General features: G+C 39.8%; 1 protein-coding gene across 1 annotated transcript in view; it reads right to left on the bottom strand.

The window, feature by feature from the left end:
• The window catches only part of RAB15 (RAB15, member RAS oncogene family), a 57,087-nt gene extending 43,048 nt beyond the window's left edge, over positions 1–14,039 (bottom strand). The window contains exon 1 of the mRNA XM_021004660.2: positions 13,512–14,039. Coding sequence (XP_020860319.1) covers positions 13,512–13,635 — 124 coding nt within the window. The 5' untranslated portion in view covers positions 13,636–14,039. The remainder of the gene's footprint in view (positions 1–13,511) is intronic.
• Positions 14,040–21,992: the final 7,953 nt, after the last annotated feature.

Genomic DNA, 21,992 nt, shown 5'->3' on the forward strand with positions numbered 1-21,992 from the left:
AATACAAGTCTGAACAGCCAGGTCCAGTTAGTATAAATCATGAATTCCCCCTTACATTATTATATATGGTTTATTATTATTATTATAGCTATATTATTCAAATTTGCATTATGTGTTTCCATTGGGTTGGAACCAATAACCATATTGTAACTTCAAATAGTGCACATTCAAATACATTTGACTATATTTTATCTTTCTTAAAAAGATATGTGACCAGATCCTATATCTCTTCTGCCCTTTGTAGCTAAACTCCTTGAAAAGGCCATCTACAATAGATGCCTCTACTTTCTCTCCTCTCACTCTCTTCAATACTGTTTGATCACTCTATCCTGGTTCTCTTCCTACCTATCTAACCACTCCTCTATCTTTTTCTGGATCCTCTTCTAGATCTCATCATGTAACCATAGGTGTCCCTCAGGGTTCTGTCCTGAACCCTCTTCTCTTCTCCCTCTACATTACTTCAGTTGATGCCCTCCTCAGTTCTCAAGGATTTAATTACCATCTCATTGCTAATGATTCTCAGATCTACCTATTGTGTTGCAAACTTTGCTGCCTCTAGTCTCACATCTCCAACTGCCTTTCAGACATGTCAAATTGAATGACATCTTAAACTAAATATGTCCAAAACAGAACTTGTTATCTTTCCCCCTAAACCTTCACACACACACACATATATACCTCTTCCTTATTATTGTAGAGGATAACACTGTCTTCCCCTTCCCCTAGGCTGGCAACCTAGGAGACATCTTGGACTCCTCACTATCTCTCACTCTCCCCACCCCCATATCCGCTCTGTTGTGAGCCCCTTTCTCACCTCTGACACTGCCACCACTCTAGTGAAGGCCCTCATCATCTCAGGCTTCAATTATTGCAACTGCCTGCTGGTGGATCCACCTGCCTCAAATCTCTCCCCATTCTAATTCATCCTCCTTTTAGTCATCAAAGTGATATTCCTAAAGTGTATGTCTGATCACGTCACCCGGTCACTGCCCCCACTCAATAAACTCCACGGGCACCCTTATTGCACCCTGTTGCCTCCAAGATCAAATACAAAATGCTCTGTTTGGCATTCAAAGGCCTTCATAACCTAGCCCCCTCATACCTCTCAAGCCTTCTTATGCCTTACTCCTCCACATATACACTTCGATCCAGTGACACTGGTCTCCTTGCTGTTCCACAAACAAGACGCTCCATGTCTTATCTCCAGTTCCAGGCATTTTCTCTGGCTGTTCCCCATGCCTGGAACACTCTCTTTCCTTCACTCTGACTACTAACTTTCCTGACTTCTGTTAAATTCCAACTAAAATCCCACCTTCTTCAGGAAGCTTTCCCCAATCCCTCTTAATTCTCGTGCCTTCCTTCTGTTAATTACTTCCTATTTATCCTGGAAATAGCTTGTCTTGTATATATTTGTTCGCATGTTGTCTCCCCCATTAGCTTGTAACCTCCTTGAGGGCAGGGACTATCTTTAGCCTCTTTTCTATATCCTCAGCACTTAGCATAGTGCCTTGTACATAGTAGGCATTTAATAAATGTTTATGGATTCGATTAGTTGGTTGACCATTTTAGGTGATTCGTTATTCACATTAATGGGGATCTAGAGATTTTTGAGCAAGTGAGTGACATGGTTAAATTTATGCTTTAGGAATATCCATTCAGCATCTGTGTGGAGGACAGAAGCACCTAGGACACCAATTAGGAGGCTATTGCAACAGTCCAAGTTGAGAAGTGATGAAGATTTGAATTAAAGTGGTAGTAGTGTGAGTAGAAAGAAGCAGAGTGATATAAAAGACATTTTATGGAGGGTAGGAACAAGATTCGGCATGTAACTGAATGTGCTTTGGGAAGGCAAAGTGAGAAATCAAGGCTAATAGTGAAGTTGTAAACCTATAAACCTGAATTATCAGTAAGCATGGTGACACCATAGACTGAAACAGTTAAATTCAAAAACAGGGAGGATGATGTTGAATTTGAAATCCAGTTTGAAATATCCAATAGACTAGAGCTAGATAGGTAGAGCTGGGAGTCATGAGGAGAAGGAGGAAGAGGAAGAAGAGGAGGAAGAGGAAGATGAGAAGGAAGAGGAAGAGAAGAAGGAGGAAGAGGAGGAAAAGAAGAAGGAGGAGGAGGAGGCGGAGATGAGGTCAGCGAGAAAATGTGGAAAAAGAAGGAGTGGGGAGGGGATATCCAGAGCCAATTAAAATTTTCCTAGTCATGTATAAGGTAACTACACATTTAGATAGAGAGTTGTGATGGTATTGGTATCTGTAGAGTGAGATAAGGAGCAATAGTTTTAAGGACAAGAAAGAGGAAGATTCAGGAACTATAGGTGAAGGAGGAAGGATTTTGATTAAAGAAATGATCAACTCCAGAATGTCCTGCTCAGTCCCTTCCTCAGGATGCCCATATATTCTATATGGTGAGAGGAAACATGACACATGGAAAAGAGTACTGGTCTTTGAATTGGGAGGGCTCTGGAATCAAATACCACCTGAAACACATAGTCATTATATTCATGTAAACTCTTTTACCCTCTCTTTCATGATTAGTAAAATAAGGATGATAATATTTGTAATTCCTACCTCACGAGGCTTAAAAGAATGATATCATCCCTATGCAGATGACTTCCCAGATATGTCTATATGTGTATAAATTAGATATGGATATACAGATGATGGAGCAGCAGGTGACACAGTGGATAGAGTGTCAGGCCTGAAATCAGGAAGACTCCTTTTCCTGAGTTCAAATCCAGCTTCAGATACTTACTGGCTGTGTGACCCTGGGCAAGTCACTTAATCCTCTTTGCCTCAGTTTTCCATCTGTAAAATGAGCTAGAGAAGGAAATGGCGAACCACTATAATATTTTTGACAAGAAAACCATAAACAGGTCATGAAGCCATGAGTGAAATGACTAAACAACAGCAAAAATATAGATGATATGGATAAATCTCCTGACCCCTAATCTTACTCCTAAGCTACAGTCCCACATTATCAACTGCTTTTTGGAAGTCTCAAACTGGATATCCTTTAACAAGTCAAACTCAATGTACCCAAAATAGAGCTCATTATCCCCTCCACCAACCTCTTCTCCATTTCCCAACTTTCTCAAGCTCGCAGACTTAGCATTATCCTCAACGCCTTTCTTGCACTCATCCCCATAATCAATCTATTGCCAACTCTCATTGTTTCTACCTTTACATCTCTTGACCCCTTCTCTCTACTCACAGCCACCACTGCGATGCAGACTCTCATCATCTCATTCTGGAACTATTCTTAATAATGTTCTGGCTGGACTCCTTGCCTCAAGTTCTTCCTCCCTCTACGTCCACCCTCTACTCAGCTGCCAAAGTGATTTTCCTAAAGTACAGATCTGACCTCATCACCTTCCCCACTTAATAAATTCTAGTGTCTCTCTCCTACCTCCAGGTTCCAATGTAAAAATCCTGTGTTTGGCATTTAAAACCTTTGCCACTTGGCCCTTCCCTACCATTCTTTTCTTCTTATGTTTTACTCCCATCCACAAGCTTTGTGATCCATCTACATTTGGGTACTGACTGTTCTTATACTCACACAGCACTCCATCTCCCAAGTCTGTGCCTCTGTACTGGCTGACAGCCATGCTTGGGATGCTTTCCTTCTTCACCTCCTTCTCCTGGCTTCCTTGTCTTTCTTCAAGACCCAGCTCAAATCCTGCCATTAGCAGGAGGACTCACTTGTCCCTAGAAAGTTAATAGCGCCATGCTTTTGGCACCAGGCTAGTGCATTAAGGTCAGACCTAATCTAGAGAACAGTAGCTTCAAGATTACTTAAATGCCTGATGACAGTGCTTTGTTGCAAGTCTGCAACCTGTCCTTTATATTCTACCTGTGCATTTAGCCATTTCTTTTCTCATTCCCCAGTGAGAAAGCAGGCTTTGGAGACCACAGATCCTTTTCCAGAACCGTATCTTATTACTTGAGCATACCCCCCAAGAGGAATAGCAGTCTAAAAATTGGTGAAGGGAATGGTTTCAGAAAAACCTAGGAAGTCATATGAACTGATGCAAAGTTAAATGAGCAGAACCAGGAGAACATTGTACATATTAATAGTAATAGTGTGATGATCAACTGTGAAAGACTTAGCTACTGTGGTTCAAGACACTTTCCAAAGGACCCATGATGAAAAATGCTAGTATTTCCAGAGAAAGAATTGATGAATTCTGAGGGCAGATTGAAGCATACTTTTTTCACTTTATTTTCCTTGGGGGGGTGGGGGTGGGGGTGTGTTTTCTTTTGCAACATGTATAATATAGAAATATGTTCTGCGTGATTTCACATATATAATTGATATATTGTTTACCTTCATAAGGGATGGGGAAGGACAGGAGAAAAGGAGATAATTTGGAATTCAAAATTTAAAAGATGAATGTTAAAAAATTTTTAATGTAATTAGGAAAAATTAACAAAACAATTTTTTAAAAAAGGAATAAAATAAAAATAAAGAATAAAAAAAAGAAGAATCATGGCCTGAAAATGCCTCTGCCTCTAGATTTCATATATATATTTTCTAGTATTTGAGGCACTATACTATCACCTAAGCAGTGACCTAGTCCAACATTGCTTGGCTAGTGATATCCAAGGAGATTTCCTTCTAGCCAAAGAAAAGGCTGAGAGATTTCTGCTCCTTCAACACCAAGCCCGAGCAAGGGCAGATGATGCAAAGAAGCAATTTGAATAAGGGCTGTGTGGGAAAACTATTCTATTTTCCAAAGCTTATCCAGTAAACTGGTATCACAGTTAACAACAGTAAACATTTATGAAGCACTTACCATGTGCCAGGCATTGCTAAGATTTGAGAGAGAGGAGGCTGTGGGCAAAACTACAGACTCAAGAACAGTAGGAATTTTCTTTACCTTCTATATCCACAGGAGTTGAGAGAGCAAAGGACTTTCTTGGGGGGAAGTTGGGGAGGGAAGGGGGAGAGAAGAAAATGTTCTATCCTTACTACTGTCATGGCACCACCTGCATCCTCTGGATCAGATTAATATTCTTGAGACTCTTCCATTGTCCTTATCCTCTTTCGAAATAGACTGCTTCAGTCTTTTTGCCAAATACCTAGGCAAGCTAGCTACTACTGTGTTTCACTTTCACACTCACACTCCCTTTTAGATTCTCACCCTGTCTGATTTTAACAGAGAGCAGAACCAAAATGTCAGTTTCAAAAAATTAAAAAAGACAATTCATAACAAAAGAAGAAGAAATAAAGAATGTTATTAGGAACTATTTTTTCTGAGTTTTGGGAAGTGAGGGGGTGAGGAGGACTAGGTATCTGTATCTTGCCCAAGCTGGAACTGCAGAGGCCACTCATGGGCCTGACCCCACCACTGATCTGTTATTAACCTGCTATTTCTGACCTGGGCCAGTTCACCAGCAGCTAACCATATGGTATAGACACCTGACTGGCTTTAGCTTACTGCAGTTCAGAACTCCAAAGTTCAAGCAATCCATCAGCCTCAACCTCTTCCAGCAGCATTATAGGCATGCATACATGCCCAGCTATTTTGCTGAATATTGTGCCAACAAATCTGACAATTTAAATGAAATGGATAAATATTTTTTTAAAAAAGCAAACTACCCAGATTATTAGAACAAATAGAGAATAAATATTAATTTCAGAAAAAGAAATTGAATAAGACATAAATGAACTGCCAAAGGGAATAAAAACCAGAACCAGATGAATTTACAAGTAAATTTGACAAAATATTCAAAGAAAAATTGATTCCAATATTACACAAACTGTTGCAAAAACAGGAAAATAAAAGATCCTAACAAATTCCCTCTATAAACAAATATGGTCTTGATATTTAAACCAAGTAGGACCAAATCAAAAAAAGAAAAATATAAATCAATATCTCGAATGAATACTAACAGAAATAAGATATTAGAAATAAGATAAAAAATATTTAAATAAGATATTAGCAAAGAGGTCACAGCAACACATGAAAAAAGTTGTGTATTATAACCAGGTAGAATTATATGAGGAATATAAAGTTGGTTAAATATTTTTAAAACTATCAATAGAATAATATATTAATAACCAAAATAATCAAAACCACATAATTATATTAATAATGAAAAAAGAGAAAACATAATACTCATTTTTATTCAAAATACCAAAATGCATAGGAATAAATAGATTTTGACTTAATATGACAAATACTGTTTACTTAAAACCAAGAGCTAGTGTTCTATGTAATGGAGATAAACTAAAGGCCTTTTCAATATGATCAGAGATGTCCATTATTATTGAACATAGTGATAGAAATGCTAGCTATAGCAATAAAATAAAAGAAGTTGAGGTTTTGCATTTTGCAGATGACATAATGATCTACATCTAGAATCCTAGAAAGTCAACTAAAAATTGTTTGAAAAAATAATTTCATCAAAGTAGCAAGATACAAAACAAACCCGAAGAAATCATCAGTCTTTCTAAATATTACCAACCAAAACCAACAGGAGAAATGTTAAAGAAAAATTCAATTCAAAATATCTACCAAATATCACTTAACTCCCACTGCCTCAAACAAAAACAGAAAGAAAGAAGAAAATATCTACCAGATATATGAAATATTTAGGAGTGCACCTACTAAAACAGTTATGAATGCCACAACATTCTGTACAGAAAAAAAAAGCAAACCTCAATAATTGAAGCGATATTAATTGCTTACAGTGTGGGCATGACAATATTAAAAAATAGCAACACTACTTAAGTTTACTTATTAAGTGCTATGTCAATTAGAGGAGGCATCTAAGTAGCTCAGTGGATAGAGTGCTGGGCGTGGAGTCAGGAAAACCTAACTTCAAATCCAGCCTCAGCTTACTTACTAGCTGTGGGAACCTAAGCAAGTCATTTAACCTCTGCTTGTTTTAATTCACTGGAGAAGGAAATGGTAAACCACTCCAATACCCTTGCCAAGAAAACCCCATGGACAGTAGGGTCCATGGGGTCATGAAGAGTTGGACATGACTGAACAACAACAACAACAAATGTTAATTAAATTTAAATTTATCAAAGGGTTACTTTGTAGAGCTAGAAAAAATAATAAAATTCATCTGGGCAAATAAATGAAGAATCTCCTATGAAAAAAAGTTGGAGAGAAGGGAATCTTGAAATACCAGATCTCAAACTCTACTACAAAGCAATAATCATCAACTATTTGATACTAGTTAAAAGTTTTGTTTTGCAACTCTGAGGTACCACCTCATACCTATCAGATTGGCTAATATGACAAAAAAAAAGGTAAATGATAAATGTTGGGGAAGATGTAGGAAAACTAGAACACTAATGCATTGTTTGGTAGAGTTGTGAACTGATCCAACCATTTTGAAGATAAATTTGGAACTATAGCCCAAAGGGCTATAAAAATGTTCATACCCTTTGACCCAGCAATAGCACTACTAGGGCTATATCCCAAAAAGATCATAAAAAGGGGGAGAGGACCCACATGTACAAAAATATTAATAGCAGGTATTTTTGTGGTGGCAAAGAATTGGAAATTGAGGGGATGCCCATCAATTGGGGAATGGCTGAACAAGTTGTGGTATATGAATGTAATGGAATACTATTGTGCTATAAGAAATGATGAGCAAGCAGATTTCAGAAAAACCTGGAAAGACTTGTATAGACTGATGCTGAGTGAAGTGAGCAGAACCAGCAAAACACTGTATACAGTAACAGCAACATTGTGCGATGCCCAACTTTGAGAGACTTAGCTCTTCTCAGCAATACAATCATCTAAGACAATTCCAAAAGACTCATGAAAATGCTATCCACATCCAAAGAAATAAATGTGGAGTCTGAATGCAAATTGAAGCATAATATGTTCTCTTTTTTTGTTGTTTTTTCTTTCTCATGGTTTTTCCTTTTTGTTCTGATTCTTTTTTTCACAACATGACTAATGTGCAAATATGTTTAATATGATTGTACATGTACAACCTGTATCAGATTGCATGCTGTCTTCAGGAGGGGGGAGGGGAGGGAGGGAGAAAAAAATTTGGAACTCAAAATCTTATGAAAGTGAATGTTGAAAAGAAAGAAAGAAAATAGGAAGGAAGGAAACAGTAAATAATGAAAGAATTGAAATTTTTTTTAAAAGTTTTGTTTTTTTAAACATCAGAGCAAGATCCAAAAGCAATGAATATCATAGAATAGTGTTAAAAAAAATCAAAGGGCCCCAAATATTGAAGTTTAGGATCTACTGTTTTAAAAAACTGCTTGGAAAACAGGGAAGTTTTCTATCAGAAATTAAGACTAGATCAACATCTCACACTATATACTAAAATAAGCTACAAGTGGATATATAACCTAGATATAAAGAGTTAGGTGAAATATAATTAGAGAAGAAGGGAGAGATACCTTTCACAAGTATGAATTGGGAAAGAATTCTTGACTAAACAGAGAGGATCATAGGAGGTTAGGTCCACGATTTTTAATACAAGGTTTTATACAAGGAAAACCAATTGAGACACAATTAATTAGAGAAAAAAATCATTAGCAATTATCTCTAATAAAAGTTTTATATCCACAGTATATAAGGAATGGATTAAAATATATAAAAAGAAGATTCATTTCTCAATAGATAAATGGTCACTGGATAAGAACGGGCAGTTATCTCATTACCTTTTTCCAAAAAAATCCTCCCTTCTTTCTTCCTAATTTTTGGTCAAGGTACCACTATCCTCTCAATCACACAGACTCACAATCTAGGTGTCATCTTCAACTTCTCACTCTCTCACTCTAGGCTCTACCATTTCGAATTGGTTGGATTGGATGTGTAACAACTGCCCTACACACCCTTTTCTTTCCCCTGACCCTGCCAACATCCTGGTACAGGACCTTATCATTTCACACCTAGACTATTGAAATAGTCTTCGATGCTTTACGATGCTTTCAGAAAACTTGGAAAGACTTATATGAACTGATGCAAAGTGAAGTGAGCAGAACCAGAAGTACACTGTACCCAGTAATAGCAATATTGTATGATGATCAAGTGTGAATGACCTAGCTCTTCTCAGCAATACAAAGATTCAAGACAATTCCAAAGGACTTATGATCAAAAATGCTATCCGCCTGCAGAGAAAGAACTGATGGAGTCTGAATGCTGATTGAAGCATACTATCTTTTACTTTCTTTATTTTTTTCATGATTGTGTATATGTGTTTTCTTTTGCAAGATGGCTAATATAGAAATGTGTTTTGCATGATTGCACATCTATAACCTATATCAAATTGCTTGCCATCTCTGGGAGAGGGGAGAAGAGGAAGGGAAGGAAAAAAAGAGAATTCAGAACTTAAAATTAAAAAAATAATTAAAAATTGTTTTTATGTATAATTGGAAAATAGGTTACATATACCATCTATCTATCTATCTATCTATCTATCTATCTATCTATCTATCTATCATCTATCTATCGAACTATGTGTATGTGAAAAAATATATATATGAAAACAACCTGCTAGTTGGTTTCTCTTCCTCAAGTCCCTCCCCACTCTAGTCCATCCTCCACTTAGCTGTCAAATCAATCTTCCTAAAACACAGGTCTGAACATATCACCCCCCTATTCAATAAGTTCCAGTGGCTCTTATCACTTCCAAAAATCAAAGAAAAATTCTTTGTTTGGCTTTAAAGTCTCTCATAACCTTGCCCCTTCCTCCCTTTCCAGTCTTCTTATACCTTACTCCACCATCTATGTACTCTGCACACCCAGTAACACTAGCCTTTTTGCTGTTCCTAGAATACAATACCCAGCTCCCTATTCTAAGTGTTTTCACTGCCTGTCTCCTGTAACTGGAACACTCTCTCTCCTTATCTTAACCTCCAGGATTCCCCGGCGTCCATCAAGTCTCAGTCAGAGTCCTACCTTCTGCAAGAAGTTTTTCTCAGTCCTTAATACAGTGCCTTCCCTCTGAGATTATTTCCAATATATTCTGTCTATATCTTGTTTGTATATAGCTGTTTGTAAGTTGTCTCCTCCATTAGGCTGCGAATTCTTTGAAATCAGGGGCTTTTTTTTTAACTTTCCTTGTTTGAACTTTTAAAAGTTTAAACTTTCCTCAGTAGCTGGTATAGTTCCTGACAAATAGTAGGAGCTTCATAAATGCTTGTTAACTTATCAAAAAAAGAAATCCAAGCTATTGACTGTCATATGAAAAATATGTTCTGAATCACCAATAAATGAAATGCAAATTTAAAACAGCTCTGAGGGTTCTACCTCCCACCCACCAGATTGGCAAAGATAACAAAAAAAGGAAAATGTCAATTGTTGGAAAGGCTGTGGGAGGACAAGCACATTGATGCACTAGTGGTGGAGCTGTGAACTGATTCAGCCGTTCTGGAAAGTAATTCAGAACTATATCCAAAAAGTCACTAAACTGTCCCTAAACTTTGACTCAGTCATATACCCTCCAAACAGATCAAAGACAGAGGAAAAGGACCCATGTGTACAAAAATATTTACAGCAGCACTTTTTGTTACAACAAAACCTGAAGAGGTCCATCAGTTGGGGAATAGATGAACAAACTGTGGCATATGAAAGTAATAGAATATTATGATGCTGTAAGAAAACATAAAAGGGAATGATTCAGAGAAGTGAGATGAGGGGAGGCTAAGAATAGGGACTTGTGATTTCATTGGTTTAGGGAGCTCCTAGTTGAGCGAACTCCTTGTACCAATGCAGGCTAGTAGCTTCTCTGAAGCTTAGTCTTAGAGAGCTAGATTACTATTAGATTACTCAGAGAGCTTAGATTACTATGAGGTTAAGTGACTTGCCTAGGGAGTCGGTATGAGTCAGAGGCAAGACTTGAAGGAAAGGTTTCCTGACTTCAAAGCCAACTCTCTATCCAACATTCAAACATCATGCTGTATCTTCTCTAATGAATGGGAAAGAAGGAAAGAAGAGGAGAGGAGGGTGGGGAGAGAGGAAGAGATCAGTGAAACATTTAAAAAAAAACTTCAGAGAAGAGAACAGAACAGCTTTAACACTAATATCTTGAGTTTTTTATATCCTTTTGTTTTTAAAGCTCTTTAGAGATTTGGGGTTTCCTATACAGTCCTCTTTTTACGTTCTTTACTGTATAAGGAAAGGTTCATGTTGGTGGTGTTTGTCAAGTTCAGAATAATGAAAAAAAATTTTTTTAAATTTTAATACCATGTATGCCCTGGAATTCAAACTCTCTCCTTTGTCTCATCCTAGCATTTCCATCACTACTTCCCAAGCCTTCTAATCCAATCCTTCAGGTGACTCTACCATTCCCTCAAGCTATTGTGCTATAGTATATCTCTTCTCCCTTTCATAGCCAAAGGACTGGGAAAAGTTTTCTACATTCATTGCCTTTACTTCTCCCAATCATCATCCCTCAACCCCTTGTTCCCAAACCAGTGTTCTGTTCCAGGTTACCAATAATATCTGTCTTAAATGCAACCTTTTCTCAGTCCTTATCCTACTGTACCTGACCATGCTGACTACCATTACCTACTGAATACTCTCTATTTTCTGCGTTGTCATGACATTTTTCTCTCTTGACTCATCTCTTGCTTAATAGGCAGTTCATATCCAGTTTCCTTTGCTGATTGTACCAACAGTATTTCACCTCATAACTGAACTCTGTCCTGGGCCCTCTTCTCTTCTCTATACATACGTTCTCAGTGATCTCATCAGTTCCTGTGGCTTCAAATATCATCTCTATGCAGGTGACTCCCAGATTTGTATATCCAGCACCAATCTCCCTCTTGTTCTCCAATCTTACATCAATATTAGTGTTGCCAGTTAGACATTTTAAAATGGATGTCCTGCAGATATCTCAGATATATCCAAAACAACTCATCTCTCCACAAACACACGCCTCTTTCTAACTTTCCTGTTTCTATTGAGGACACCACAATCCTTCCAGTCACCCAGATTTGAAACTCAGACTCATCCATGCTTCTTCACATTCCTTCACTCTGCCCAACCTTCAAATAGTTGCCAAATATTATCAATTCTGCCTCCACCATAAATCTTAAATTTAACCCCTTCTCACATGGCCTGCACTCTACTTCAAGTCATTATCACCTTTTGCCCATACTACTGGTCTCCTTGATTCAAGCTTCTAGGTGGCACAGTGGGTCTAGAGTCAGAAAGACATGAGATCAAATCCAGTCTCAGATACTAAGGGACCCTTGGGCAAATCACTTAGCTTCTGTCTGCCTCAGTTTCCTCATTTGTAAAATGGTGATAAAAATAGCACCTACCTCCAGGGGCTGTTTTGAGGATCAAATGAAATAATATTTACAAAGCACCTATCACACAATAGGTGCTTAATAAATGCTTGTTTCATTCCTTTCTTCTCCAATCCATCCTCCACATAGCTGCCAAAGTGATATTCCTACAGCACAGGTCTGACCATGTCATTTTCCTGCCCAGAAAGGCTCCAGTAGTTCCCTATTGCCTCTAGGTTAAAATGCAAATGTCTCTGTTTGGCATTTAGAACCCTTTACAATCTGGCACCAGGCTCATTACTCATCACTCCCCCATTCATTTAAGGTCTGTTCCAACAAAACTGGCCTACTTGCTATTCCCCACAAATAATACTCCATTTCCCGTTTTCCTGCCTCTGCATAGGCTATCCTCAATGCCTGAAATGCACTCCTTCTCATCTCTTAGAATCCTTAGCTTCCTTCAAAGCTCAACTCATGTATCACCTCCTACACGATGCCTTCTTTCCTAATATACCCAACTGTTCATGCCCCCCTCCCGTACTTCGTATTTATTTTCCATATATTTGGTATATGTACAGGTTGTTTCCCTGTGGTAGAAAACGAAATCCTTGAGGGCAGGGGCAGTTTTGGGTTTTTTTTGCTTTGTATACCCAGGGCCTCCTTTTAAAGCGCATTGGTATATAGTAGGCACTTAAGAAATGCTTGTTGTTTGATTCTCAGTAAACCATTCAAGCACTGGATATCCCACCCCCTCCCAGCGACCCAAAGTCTCAAACTGAGCAGTAGTATCTTTTGCCCCCTTGGTCCGGTCTTCAGAAAAAACGATTCTCTCTACACTGAGAATGCCACTATGGGGAAGATAAAGTTCAGGGCCCTATAAATTGCAGGCCACTGTGGGAAACGGGAAGATACATACTGACTCTCTTCTATTCTCTTGGGTTCACCACATCCTTGCTTGTTTCTCTACAGCTAGGGAGCTAGGGAGACACAGTCAAGATTCACCTAATTTCCATTACTGAAGCATTTATTTCCTCAACCTCCAGCCTTCCAGGCTTAGAAGGGTTTGATCGCACCTGACCATGGGGAGGGGGAAAGAGAGGAAGAGCCTACCCAGCTCTCCATCCATTCATTCGGATGAAGCGCTTCCTGGGCTACCCGGCAGAGGGAGCAGCCCCCTTGTCGCCCCTCCTGGGGGGCCGTCTCCCCCAGCTGGGGCATTGCTGCCCCTGCCATACGCTCCCACTCTTGCTCGCTGTCCCACAGCCGCCGCCCCTTACCGATGGTGGAGATGTGGGAGGAGTGGAACTCGTTGTCCGTGAAGCGGCACAGGAGGCAGGTCTTGCCGACCCCGGAATCCCCGATCAGAAGCAGCCGGAAAAGCACATCGTACTGCTTCGCCATGGCTGGGGCAGGGGGGCTGCGGGGCGGCCCCGGGAGGGGAGGGGAGGTGGGGTGGACCGGCCAGGGAAAGCAGGTTAGCCCTGCTCTGCTGGGGCTGCTCCCGCCGCAGGCGCAGGCAGCATCGTGGCCGGCGCCCCGGGAGGATGCTTGCAGCTGCGGGCCGGGGCTGTTCTGACCCTGGGGGCCGGGGCTCTCCGCCTGGGCTCCGTGCTTCTCGGGGCGCCTCTGTCCCAGCTCCCCTCGATGCAAGAGAATGAAGCCCGCGAAGGGACCACGGCCGGAGCTCCGCGCTCTCAACGCTGGCCGTGGGAGGAGAAATGCTTGCCTGCCTGCCCGCCTGCCTGCCTGGCGCGGCGGTGGATGCAGCAGCAGAGGCAGCAGCAGCAGCAGCAGAGGCAGCGGCAGCAGCTCCTGCCCGCCCCTTCCTCCTCTTCGCCCCGAGGAGCGCAAGGAGAGGGGGCGGGGGAGCTGAGAGAGTGGCGGGCTGGGACTGGGAGAAACGAAGGGACCGTGCAGAGGGGCGCAGGTTGGATGGGAGTGGGGTGAAGAGGGAGCTGAGAGGGAAGGTGGCGTGCAGATTCACAGAATGAAGGCACCCACTGACTGCCGCCGCACCACCCCTCTACTGCTTTGGAGACTCCAGGGGAAACGGATTTTTGAAGAAATGAGAGCACCAAGGAAGATGCAGATGTGGGATTGGGGAGAAAACCTTGGGCTTGGGGACCTCTGGTTCCTACCAAATGCTGCTTTACATTTTCATCAACCCTCTGCCAACACCTACCTCCATTTCAACTTTGCTAACCCTACTGGGACTGAAACCAATCTGCAAGAATCTGGCCTTTCAGCCATCTGCCCACATGGCTTGAGCAGGTATGCAGGGTTTCGTCCTTATTCGGATGTCATTATGGATTCTAACCATGGCTTATTTGGGTTCATATCTGGTTATCAAAGGCTATGGAAAATCCAAATGCTGCTACTAGTGTTTAATACAACCTCTGACTCTTTCTATGCTACATTAATTCCATGTTTAAAATAGGAAGGATGCTGCTCATTGCTTCACAAGAGTGATAGATACTCATGAAACTCTGCAATTGCAAAATACTATGGAGCTGTTTTATTGATAACAGTCTCTATTAGTTGCTTAGGAAGGCAAGTGTACTTATTTCAGGTTTCTAGGCATTATTGCAGGCACCCCATTCCCCTGCGATGGCAGAAAAGAGTGAATTGCCTCCCTAAAGACATAATTTAGGAACAAGGAATGACTTGGGCACTTAAAAGACTGAAATATGTGTTGCAGAAACTGGTTTTTCCCAGAAACCGGTACTGGAGGAAAACAGGTCTAATTTAGCAAACATTAGAGGAGTCTACCTAGTAATACAAGAGTAATACAAGAGCCATCTAATCCAACCATTAAAAAGAATCTCTCTATAAAACGTCCAACAAATGGTCATCCAGCTTTTGCTTAAATGCTTCCCATGATGAAGGGGAACTCATTGCCTTCCAAGGCAATTCATTCTACTTTCCGATGCATCTAATTGCTTGAAAGCTTTTTCTTCCATTAAGCCTAAATTGGTCTTTGCAACAGTTTGCCCTTTGCTACTAGTTCTCTTCTGGGGTTAAGAACAAATATTATTCCTTTTCCAAGTGACAGCCCTTTAAATACTTGAAAACCGTTTTTCATTCCCTCTACATCTTTCTTTCTTCAGGCTAAATATCCCTAGTTCCTTAAATGAAAGAACCCTTTAAAGGACAATTAGGCATTTTGGATAGAATATTTTGTGTTGTCATGAAACTGTTTTATATTTAAAATAAATCCATCCCACTTCAGATTAATCCCACTAATTCCTGTATTCTTATTAGAAATTCTGTATAAAATTTCATGACTCTCACATGCTGATTTTCTCTAGCCCATATAATCTCAAATCTGTTAACATTTCATTGTAGTTACCTCCATAGGTCTACTTTGTGTTCCTTTTGGCTTTTCTATATCATTTAGATTATCGCTAGAAATGGACATAGTAAGGACAATTCTCCATTTATGTAAATGGACCTTTCCAAAGTCTTCTAGGCAAAGTGGTTTTTATATAATTCAAATTTGCCCTCTAACATCAGAAGGAAGGGAAGAAAGGGGATGGCACTGGGGCCAGCCACGTGGGGGCTAGCTGAAGGAGAGGGAAAACAAGAGGGGTCAGACATGTGGGGGCTCAACAGGGACTCCAACAGGAGAGGAACACATGGGACATGGGGACTGAAATACCACCTGCTGATGGAGAGAAGCCAGACACAAGGGGTCTACATGTAAATAGTGTATCAAAGGTCTCTCCTCCCTGCCCCAGAGGTCGCAAACCAAGTTCCCATCCAGCAGCAAGCATCTGTTCTTCTGCTGTCGCTTTGAAGGGTTTGTTTTGTTTTTGGTGGGGAGGTGGGAATGCAGGAGCAGAAAGAGAGCACAGTACTGTACAATAAAGTTAACATAGGGGGTTTTTTTGGAATACAGATTTCTTTCAGGATTCTTTACCTAAAGTTGAATTTGTGTATTGTGAATGTAAAGCAAGAACTGTCTGTATTCTATAAAAATCTCTCGTATCTCTCATCTTCCACCACAACCATTAAAATCCTTACCGTCCCTTGTCTGGACTACTACGATACCTTGATAATTTGTCTTCTCACATCCAGTCTTTTCCTATTCCACTCTGTGCACCAAACTGATATTACTGAAAAAGCATTTAAGAACTTTTTGGTCTCAGTACCCCCAGGATAAAATAAAAGTTCTTGTTTAGTACTTAAAACTCTTCACAGTCTGTGTGTAATTTATATTTCCAGAGTGATTACACATTAACCCTTTCATGTACTCTATGTTCTAGGCAAGCTGGCTCATTTGCTGCCCAGAACATTCCTACACAAGGAAGACTCTGTCTCCTCACTTCCACATCTTGGAACACTTAGCTGTCTTCAAGGCTCAGTCCTGCTCTAGAGACCTTTCCAGTTGTTTCCCCTATCCCACCCCCCAAAATGGCTTTGAATTTATATACTGTTATTGTTTTTATTTGTTCTGTTTCTCCTTCATTCTTGAAAAGGACCTGATGACTTCAGAAAGGTGATATCTTAACTTGTAAATGAATTGGATTTAAGTGAAGAAGGGCTGTGCAAAGTCCCTGGCCATCAAAACCCAAAAGATAACCAAATGGGATGTGGGCTAGGACTTATTGTGGGATTTTTTGGGGGGGGTTTGTATTCCCCTCACCTACTTTTTTCTTTTTTTAATTGATTAATAAATGTTTGATTGTTTTTTCTGGTCCTCATGTGGCATTATCTTTTTCTTAAAATTTTATTAATTTATTTTGATTTATCAACAATCACTTCCATATGCTTTTGAGTTGAAAATTTTTCTCTCCCTTCCTCCCCCCCACCCTCCCCAAGACGGGTCACAATCTGATTTGGCTGTACATTTACATTCCTATTTAACATATTTTCACATTAGTGAAGTTGTAAGTAAAAACTAAAACCAATAGGAGGAACCATCAGAAAGAGGAAACAAAGCTCAACAGAAGAGAATAAAAAAATGATAGTGATTCAACTTCCATAGTTCTTTCTTTGATGTGGACAGCATTTTCCACCACAAGGCCTCTGGAGATGTCTTAGATCCTTGTAATGCTGAGAAGGGTTAAGTTTATCAATATTAGTCATCGCACAATGTGGCTGTTACTGTGTATATCATTCTCCTGGTTCTGCTCACTTCACTTAGCATCAGTCCATACAAGTCTTTCCAGATTTTTCTGAAGTCAGCCTGTTCATCATTTCCTATAGCACAATAGTATTCCATTACATTCATATGCCACAACTTGCTCAGTCATTCCCCAATTGATGGGCATCCTCTCAATTTCTAGTTCTTTGCCACCACAAAAAGAGCTGCTATGAATATTTTTGTACATGTGGGTCCTTTTCCCATTTGTATTATCTCTTTGGGATGTAGCCCTAGGAGTGCTATTGCTGGATCAAACTATGCCCTTTGGGCATAGTTCCAAATTGTTCTCCAAAATGGTTGGATCATTTCACAACTCCACCAACAATGCATGTGTTCCAATTTTCCCACCTCTTCTCCAACATTTATCATTTTCCTATTTTGTCATGTTGGCCAATCTGATAGGTGTGATGTGGTACCTCAGAGTTGTTTTGATTTACATTTATCTAATCAATAATGATTTAGAGCATTTTTTCATATGACTATAAATGGCTTTAATTTCTTCGTCTGAGAACTGTCTGTTCATATCCTTTGACCATTTACTATTTATATGGCATTATCTTGAGATGTTTCACCATACTAGTTGCCTTCCTCTGAATGCTTTCCAGAATATCACATTTAGGAATTACATTCTAGGGAAAAAAATTTCCTATAAATATCATCTTTCTTTCCCTTTAGTTTAAGAATTTTAAAAATTCTTCTTTTCTCATAAAATTATATTTTCCATCAACATCTCTACTTGCTTTGGCTCCATGGAACACCATGCCCCAACCCAGTATAAGCTGATCATCTGAAATCTTATCATCATGCAGATCAGACCCTGGTTCAGGTACTCAACACCTCAATTCACCTTCAGCTGCCTCTCCCTTCTGATTGGAGGGCTGGAAGGTGGGGCCTTCCAGTTTCTTCCTAAACTCCTTCCAAAGCCTTCCAATCTAGAGGGCTCACAATCTTCCAGGTAACTCCATTTTCCATTAGCAGTTCTGGCTTCTATTCCATATACTCCATGGTAGCCACCCCACCCCCTTTTTCAGCTTCCTTTTGTATTGTTCTCTTCCGTGATTATATTGTAAGCTCCTTGAGAGCAGGGACCGTATCTTTTTCTTATTTGTATCTAGCACAGTACCTGGTACACAGTAGGCACTTAATAAATGTTTATTCAGTTGAATGTATGTAACATCCCTGCAGGATTACTCTCCCCAACTTAACTTGTACTTTGTTGTTATTAAGTCATTGACTCTTCATGACCCCTTTTGGGGTTTTCTTGCCAAAGACACTGGAATGGTTTGCCATTTCCTCCTCCATCTCGTTTTACAGATGAGGAAGCTAAGGCAAACAGGGTGAAGTGACTTGGCCAGGGTCACACAGCTGGTCTGAGGCTGGATTTAAACTTAGGTCTTCCTGACTCCAGGCTCAGTGCTCTATCTACTGTATCCCCTAACTGCCCAACTTATATCTGCCCTTAGATTAAGGCTAACTTAGATTCTAGGGGTAATTGTGCCAATGGTGGTAGTGATAGAGATAGGGTACAACTACTCTAAGAATTGAAGGGTGTTCCTTTGGGAGGCCACCACCGGGGACTCCTCGAACTCCCCCTTTTTTTGTAAATGACTTGATTAGAAAATTTTAATTGCTGCTACTTTCCACAGAAAATGCCATGTTCACTAATTGTGAATACAGGAAAATAGCTTTTTAGTGCTGCTTTGCTTAAACAGAAATCAAAATTCTGTAATTTGAACTATATGTAATTATTCTCTTTTTTGTCTATTATCTCAGAAATTTATTTTCTGATTATCATGAATTGTTAATGCTATAAAATGAAGGATAAATATCTAATATTTTCCTGTGTAATAAATTTCCATAACTTATTGGGGGGGAGGAGAAATAGTGCTGAGTACAACCCTCTAGTGATGCTACTGTTTGTTGGGTAGATTCTTCATGTTTTGGAGAAAAATTGTAGCTTGTGAATACTAGAGGAGTTTCAATCAGAGGTCTATTGACACTGAGGACATCACAGTTCTTTTCAAGCATCAAAGACCAAAAAACTTAGTGGCAAATGACCTTACTGTTTTGCTAGATGGTGAAAATGAATCCCATACTGAAACCTGAGCTTTAATTGAGTAAAAGCTGGGAAAGGAAAGGAAAAGGTTTCTTTAATATTCTTTCCTGTGTTTTTCCCCTTATGCCACTGATGATTTTCCTTATTTTAATTTTTCCTTCCCATAATTCTCAAAGTTTAGTAGTGAAGCTCTGTTTCTCCATGTTTGGTACTAAAATTTCAGAAAAGACTTCTTTGAAAGGGAGATAAAAATTAAGGTGTTAAGTTATCATGCTTTTCCAGAAAAATAAAATACTGTCTATCCCTTTGTTCTATTCCCTAACCTGGAAATAGCCACCAAATTTTTATTAAATGTTATGTGTGTGTGTTTTTGTATGTGAGTATATACTTAAGTATATGTGTAATTATATTATGTATGTGTATATGCAAATGTGTGAGTGTATTTATGTATGAATATGTAAATGTGTAGGTGTACGTGTGTGAGAGAGAGAGAGAGAGAGGGAGAGAGAGAGAGAGAGAGAGAGAGAGAGAGAGAGAGAGAGAGAGAGAGAGAGAGAGTTGAGTGTATTTGTGTTTAGTATGGACCTGTGATGGCACTGGTGTAGAAAACTCTTTTTTTTAAACTCTATGAAGAAGATCATATTGATCCCTACAACTCACCTGTCATTTATAGTTTTAGTTGCCCGGGATATTGAGGTATTATTAAGGACTTGTCCATGCTCACCTGTCAGAGGCAGGATTTGAAGCCATGTCTTCCTGACACCAAGGCCAGATCTCCATTCACTGTGCCAAACTGATATATTTAACTCTCTACCTGAATAACACATCTCTCTCTTTCTCTCTCTGTCTCCCTCTCTCCCTCTCTCTCTCTCTCCCTCTCTCTCTTTCACTCTCAGAAGAGACAAAAAGTGAGATTGTTTTTGTATCAAGTAGCCAGGAATACATTTTCAATTAGTTTACAGAAAGTGGTAGCTCCATTGACTTGATATGGAGTATTATGTTTCAGATTCAGCTTCTAAATTTATAATAAAGAGGAAAAATCCTACTGAACTTGATAGGTACTTTCATTACACTAGAAGACAAGGAAACTGAGCCTTTGAATTCAGTTAGGATTTCCTGGTTACATTACTGCTCATTGTTTTTATAGAGGGAGGGGGAGGGGAAAAGAAAAGATATAGCTCACTTTGTATCTGAAAACAGAAAATAAAAAAGCTTTGTTATATTTTCTACTGTGCACTTGATTGAGTGCTGAATGTATTTCCTAGATGAGTACAATTAGAGCCATGTTAGATACCATGGAGAAAGATACAGATTTTTAAAATTTTTCTCCCCTTTCAACATATAGTACTGAGTAGTAATTCTGCCTAATTGTCTTCATTCTGACCTCCTCTGTGCTTCCTAGCTCTATTCCTATTGATCAGAGACTAGAATGTAAGTAATATCCACATGTCTCCTTATTGGCAGCATTAGCTGCTTCCCCATCATGTAGAAAAATTACCTAACCTCATTTCATCTGCAACAGTCCTTAATGGAATTCTTCAGTCCAGAATGAAAATTGACTTCTCAGGGAGCTGCTCTTCCTAGCCTATCCTTCAAAAATGAGGTCTGCCATTACCTGAGGGGTACATTTTCTTATTAAAAGAATTCAGGATATTTCATCATACTGGACTGATTCCCAAAACCGATAGTTTAGGGCTGACAAGCAAAACCTGGCATGTACATTCTCCTTCTAGGTCTCTCATGTCACCTTGCATAGATCCATTTCTTCTCTTTGGAACGGTATCCTTCCCCCTTCTCACCCCCATCCCCCACCTTTCAAGGATGAGGAGGTGATTGACAATCAGATTACCTTACAAGGTCCTTGTTAGCCACAGGACTGTACCAGTGAAGACAGCAGAGTGGCTTTGGATGCTTTAATTAGAGTTCCTAATAGGACAGCTAATTCCATTCCCTTGTCTGGCTAGGATATCTTGGCATCTTCCATGGCTCAACTTGGACTGCAGCTGATTTCAGCAACCCAGGGAGATGAAAGAGGAACACATAGCTAGTTTCTCCTGTCCTTTGAAAACTTCAGGAACTGGTATTCAATTTGCTGTCATAATAGCTGATTCTTTTAACAGAAAAACAAGTGCCTGCCTCTGCACCCAGAGCGCACAGAGCATGCTCACCCTTCAGTCAGCAAGTGAGAGTACTGCCATGGAGAGCTACCATGGCAACAAAGCAAAATGCTTAGAGAGACGCAGAGGGGACACATGGCAGTACCACCTGCATGATGGGCCTTCCTTTCTCACAGACCCAATCTATATTTGCAATACCATGGTTACTGTGCATAATCCACCCTCCTTGTTGAAGGATTTCCCTCAAATTTCAAGACATTTTGGGAAACTCAAAAATAGAGGAAATACCAGAATGGCCATTGACTGTTTTCAACCAAAATTTTGGCAACCCCTATGCATCAACCTAGGCAGTGTTATTGCAGTAATCTAGTAGGGAATGGAGAGAGGAAATGGAAAGAACAAGGTCTCCTAAACTCTAAAACAAAAGGGAAAGCGAAGA

The sequence above is a fragment of the Phascolarctos cinereus genome, unplaced genomic scaffold, assembly GCF_003287225.1.
Source record: "Phascolarctos cinereus isolate Bilbo 61053 unplaced genomic scaffold, phaCin_HiC Scaffold_3;HRSCAF=262, whole genome shotgun sequence".
Lineage (NCBI taxonomy): Eukaryota > Metazoa > Chordata > Mammalia > Diprotodontia > Phascolarctidae > Phascolarctos > Phascolarctos cinereus.